Raw genomic sequence first — 5,969 nt, forward strand, 5'->3', positions numbered from 1 at the left:
TGATTTTTTTTTTCAGTGTATACGAGGGCAGCATAAGCAACATATCACAAGAAATTTTCCCATTTCCTTTTGCCATTTCCCAAGCAAATTGCACTTTTGCATATAATCAGGCTGAACTTACGATCCCAATTTTGTCAAGAGTTGGGTTGGTTGGGGCGCAAAAATAAAAAAAACAAGCTTTCCACTTGGGGCCAACATAACTCAAGAAAATCAAAACGGCACAAGAAAAAGCGAAGAAGTTGAATAAGACGTTTGAAACAATGCTATCGGAAATCTCACCCAAGCCCGTGGTGGTGGTGGTGGTGGTAATTAGATTTGGACCGCTCTTCGGAGGTTGTTGTTTGGGCGAAGGATCGCGATCAAAATGACGAGATATCGATGGTTGAAAGTAAGGAGGTAAGGTGAGCAGACAGGAATGCAGCAAATGAAAGAAAACAGTCAGTGCAAAGATCGAACGATGCCACCGCGGCGATGAGGTGAGCATGAAATCGAAAGCTTGGTGGGATCACTTAGTGGAAGTTGTGTTTTTATCCTTTGATTTTAGTTGATGTTCTTATAAAATCAATGCTTTTTAAAACTATTTGTTGAGATAAGTGCAGTGTTTCTGGGGACGCGCAGTCCTGTTTTTTCGTGATAATTTTCGTCTCTTTTGTGTGGCTGTTTGTGTGCATGGGGTGATTGGTCAGTATAATTGAATAATGCCGTCATAAGTGCAGTGTTTCTGAGGACGCACAGTCCTGTTTTTTCGTGATAATTTTCGTCTCTTTTGTGTGCATGGGGTGATTGATCAGTATAGTTGAATAATGCCGGCATAAGTGCAGTGTTTCTGGGGACGCGCAGTCCTGTTTTTTTCGCGATAATTTTCGTCTCTTTTGTGTGGGAATAATGTTCCGTCAGTGCAAGCGGATGGTTGTGTGTGTGTGTGCAAAATGAAAAAAAAAAACAAATCAGGATTGTGAGATGGATTTTTGTGGTGTTCTTTTTGTGCTGTATTCGCGATCGTGAAAATCAGGAGTGAGTTGCGCTGTTGCTATAAAACAAGATCGATCTTGGAATTTATTTATATTAATCGGTGAGTTATTGTGTGCTTAAAGCCCTTTCTTCATCATCGTTGGTTGGAAGACAATTTGACGGTTGAGTTCGTTAGTTTTATCGCGTAAAAAATATTTTGATTCATCAAGAACGTTGTGTGGTGCGCGAGTCTTTTTTTGTGTTGAAAAGACCTTCCCATAGCTCCGTAGCTCGGAGGGCTCGACGTCGGTTGTTTGTGTGTTAAGCCCTCTCCATAGCATCGTAGCTCGAGAGGCAACGAACATCAATACCTCATCTAGCTAACAGAAAGAAGATCGGAAGGTATCTGATGGTTGAGTTCGTAGCGTCTATTCCGTAACAAATTTATGAATTAAATGGTTATATAATTAAAATCAGACTACGCTATCATTGCAGCATTGCGTTTAACACCTCATTTTATAAATAAATATTATTAATAATTTCGAGAAAAATTAGAATCCTGCGCTCCAATTAATCGCCGCAGAAAGATATCGTCGCAATGGAAAAGTATAGATGAGAGAGTAGAGTAGGCTTAGAAAAAATCAAACTGAAGTTGTCTGTCAATTTAAGAAAATCGTGATAATGCGCTCTGTACAGGTAATTTTAGTAGAATTTTTAAATTCAACAATTTTTCTAAAGTATTTTTTGTAGAAATGGCGACAGCCCGTCCGGAATGGCCGGGAAGACGACGTTGGCTGGACAGTTCGCGTGTGGACGAAGCAGTTGTTGAAGCGACGGAGTTGTCGGTGCGGAAATGCGACGGCTACCCCGGGACCTGCTGTGGGCAGCGTGCTGCCCGTACTATGTCGTTTCCAAGTCATGTGTAGAGTCAAGTGTCGAGGATGTCGGAACCCGCATCGGGTCAATGGTAGGAAAGTGAGTAATAACTATTTTTTCAAGAAGTTCTTTAAAACATCTCATTTTTTTCAGGTCCGCCCCACATTCCAGAGCTGCAGAAGAGATCAACCTGCACAACGCAATGGTCAGCGAGGCACTCTCCATAGCCACGACCACCGTACTGGCGTTCTAATCCACCAGCGACGTAAACCCGGTAGTTGGTTCCGGCCCGGGAGGTGGCCAAAATCTACGCTTACATCCAAGAAAAATACAATTTCAATGTGATTTGAACTGTAAACAATTTTTGAACGAAATAGAAGAACAAACTAACTATAGTTTATTACTTAAAGAACCACGTGCGTGGATAATTTTATTAGAAAAAGTCAAGTGTTTCATCTCGAGCTGAGATTCGAGCATTTCGCTTATAAAATTTGTAACGGCGATGATACTATTTTTTTTAAAGGTTTGTCTCGCATTTTTAATTTTTCGAAATTCTCTGGCTGGCTGAAGATTACGAAGAATTCAACTACCTAGTTACACCAAAGAACTTAACATAAAGCTTATAAGCTATTATCTATAGATTAACTTTAATTCCTGAACCAGTTGAAGATTACAAAAGACAGATTTTCTCCAGCAGCTATAACGTCGTGAAGGACCAGGACATCGCGCAGATCAACCGGATGTGACCCATTTAGCGGAGTGTAATAGCCTTCTTCACGCAGAAACCTAACTGTCTTAATTCTGGGAAGAGGCACCATGTCAAACCACACAAATTCGAATTAATAGAATATTAATAAGAGCAAGGAGAAGAATTTAAAATAATATTTATATTTTCCGTAAAAATCACTTGCTGCCTGCAATAAACCCACTCAAAACGCAAAATGATACATTTGATCGCGAAAATCAACAAGATTGCTACGATGAATTCAAAAAACTATTGCGCTCGTATCTTTGAGACCCCTACAAGAAAATCACCAAAACTGATATTTTCTCAATACGCGCAATATTTGGTTTTATCTTTCCACAGCCGGCTGTCTAAGATTAAACCATTCCATTAAAAATTTAACAACAGTTAAACGGGAAATGTCTCATCCGCAGCATCAGATTGTTTGCCTTGAGAATAAAATATAATACCTTTCAACAAACACAATAATTTTGGGTCGCATCATCATCTTCTATGATGAATCCTGACCAAGCACCCTAACCTACTAACAAATTTTCAGGTTCCTGGCGCTCGTGGGGTGTAAGCACAGAGTAAATCAGCTGCCCTAGTAGCAACCTGCGCTAACTAACATTCCCGTCCCTTAAAATCGAGATCTACAAACTGACATGGCGGGCGCCGTTGGTGGCCAATGACTGTTACCTATTTGCAACTGATCTAGTTTTAGCAATCATGGTGTTTTATCTTTTCGGCGCATTCATACATGCTGTTGATAAGGGAAACACCACTAGATCGTCGAAGCCTATGATCAGTAGTGCTGAAAGGATATTACGGTTCTGTTCAGCAACGGAGGGGCAACCATGGGTGGTCTCTCATGCTCATGCTCATGCTTTTTAAAACTATTTGTTGATTTTAAAATAAAAAGAACCGCTAAAACAAGATTTAAATGCATTCAAATCTCAAATGTTAAATTTTCTGAATTTTAAAAATATCTCAATGCAAGCAATTAAAAAGTTTTATTTTAATTTTTATTAAAAACAATCCATTTCAACTGAAAGTTGTATCCAGTTCCAGTATTTGGCACAAAAGTTTACATTTTTAAACATATGGGGGTGATGAGGGCCACCCTCAAGAGTTTTTTTTTAAATAAATTTAATAGAGTAATATGTTTATCTATAAGGTGCCTTATATATTTTTTAGTTAGACTAGATTTGCAGAGCTGAGAGCTGTTGCAAATTTGTTTCCTGTAACTCTTTTCATTAATTTTCATTTATTTGAAAATAGTAGTGAATGCAACAAGTCAAAAAGAAGATAATTTCAGCACGAGTCGTTAATTTATCTAACGAGGTTCACTAAGTCGAAAACGAAAAGATCTAAAAATATCAAGTTTTGCAACGAGTTGCAAACCACATTTGTTGAAGACATGACGATCTCTGAAAGATATTTTATTTATGCTGGTGAATAGTATTTTGTTTTTTTTTTTGAATGTAGCTATGTCCAATGACATTGTCCATACTATCTCCATGTAAAAAAATAACACATCTTTAGCGCTAGAGTTAAGATGATGAAAATCTTGGCAAAAATACTAAAATTCAAGCCTTATTTTCAAAATTTCGGATCATACTTAATCCCAAAAAATAGAATTGCAATGAATTTAGTTGAATATGATTTGTTTCCTTATGTTTTACGGCTTTTCAGAATTCAAAATCAAAAACAAAATCGAAAAATTAATGAATTATTCGACGGTCCAAGTTTTTTTTTAAAGGAAACTTGAATTTTAAGAGCGAGTTTTTCACCAATGTGTAACAGGTCGTATCGAGGTGCTCCGATTTGGATGAAACTTTCAGCGTTTGTTTGTCTATACATGAGATGAACTCATGCCAAATATGAGCCCTCTACGACAAAGGGAAGTGGGGTAAAACGGGCTTCGAAGTTTGAGGTCGAAAAAACATGAAAAATCTTAAAATTGCTCGCATTTCCGTTAAATTTCATCAATTCCAACTCTCTTAGGTGCATTCGAAAGGTCTTTTGAAGCACTTCAAAATGTGCCATAGACATACAGGATTGGTTTGACTTTTTCTCATAGCTTTTGCAAATTACTGTTAAAAATGATTTTTTTTAAAACCTTAATATCTTTTTCCAACAGCCTCCAACACCCATACTCCCATAGGTCAAAAGATAGGTAATTTCATGCACTATAAGCCTACGGTAATAACTTTTTGGCCAATCGCAGTTTTTATCATAGTTTTTAAATTTTTCTAGAACAAACATTTCACAACGTTAGTTTTTGCCTTGTAGGCGTCCATAGCGGCACTTTTTGGTCTCAATTTTGTCATAATCGGAATCCTCGGACAATTTCACGTAAGTTAGAAGTATTGGAGTTGTAATTTAGATTTAAAAAATATTTAAATAAAATATTTTTGAAAAAAGAAACAGATCTTATTTATCCTATGATCAATACGTCAAATGCTGTATCAAGTAGGCGAAAACCTGTTTTACCCCTAATCCAACAAATTGTTAAAAAATATTTTAATTCATTCTAAATGGCAATTTTTCCAATCTAAATTACAACTCCAATACTTCTAACTTACGTGAAATTGTCCGAGGATTCCGAATATGACAAAATTGAGACCAAAAAGTGCCACTATGGCGGCCTACAGGGCAAAAACTAACGTTGTGAAATGTTTGTTCTAGAAAAATTGAAAAACTATGAGAAAAACTGCGATTGGCCAAAAAGTTATTACCGTAGGCTTATAGTGCATGAAATTACCTATCTTTTGACCTATGGGAGTATGGGTGTTGGAGGCTGTTGGAAAAAGATAATAAGGTTTTAAAAAAAATCATTTTTAACAGTAATTTGCAAAAGCTATGAGAAAAAGTCAAACCAATCCTGGATGTCTATGGCACATTTTGAAGTGCTTCAAAAGACCTTTCGAATGCACCTAAGAGAGTTGAAATTGATGAAATTTAACGGAAATGCGAGCAATTTTAATATTTTTCATGTTTTTTCGACCTCAAACTTCGAAGCCCGTTTTACCCCACTTCCCTTTATCGTAGAGGGCTCATATTTGCCATGAGTTCATCTCATGTATAGACAAACAAACGCTGAAAGTTTCATCCAAATCGGAGCACCTCGATACGACCTCTAGAACAAACCGAGCAATATTTACAAAAACTGCCTCTTAAGCATTTTTTAGCTTCCTGATTTTGTTGAGGAAATTTTGAATGGGAAAGGAAAAGCTTGGAGCTTTTTGGATCGAACTTATTTGCTTCAAAACAATTTAATAATGGTCTGGTTTAGTTGTACAAAACTGTATATCTTTAGTTTTAATGACTAGTATTGGTAACTTACACACTCAAAAAATTAGTTCACATTAACGTTATTTTAAAAATTATAAAAAGTTTTAACATCAAAAATAAA

General features: G+C 36.8%; 1 protein-coding gene across 3 annotated transcripts; it reads left to right on the forward strand.

Annotated features, from left to right (window-relative positions):
- The first annotated feature begins 1,486 nt into the window (after positions 1-1,486).
- Positions 1,487-2,346, forward strand: LOC120426414 (uncharacterized). Of its 3 annotated transcripts, none has more exons than XM_039591172.2 (3): positions 1,487-1,647; positions 1,702-1,926; positions 1,981-2,346. In XM_039591172.2, exons 1-3 carry the CDS (start codon positions 1,633-1,635, stop codon positions 2,170-2,172), a joined length of 432 nt encoding a protein of 143 aa, XP_039447106.2. In that variant the 5' UTR covers positions 1,487-1,632; the 3' UTR covers positions 2,173-2,346. The 3 variants fall into 3 exon arrangements, with proteins under 3 accessions (XP_039447106.2, XP_039447105.1, XP_052564576.1); XM_039591171.2 differs by having other exon boundaries at positions 1,702-1,918; positions 1,981-2,138; XM_052708616.1 differs by having other exon boundaries at positions 1,487-1,926; positions 1,981-2,138.
- The last annotated feature ends 3,623 nt before the right edge of the window (positions 2,347-5,969 follow it).

This window comes from Culex pipiens, chromosome 2, assembly GCF_016801865.2.
Source record: "Culex pipiens pallens isolate TS chromosome 2, TS_CPP_V2, whole genome shotgun sequence".
NCBI classification, from domain to species: Eukaryota; Metazoa; Arthropoda; class Insecta; order Diptera; family Culicidae; genus Culex; species Culex pipiens.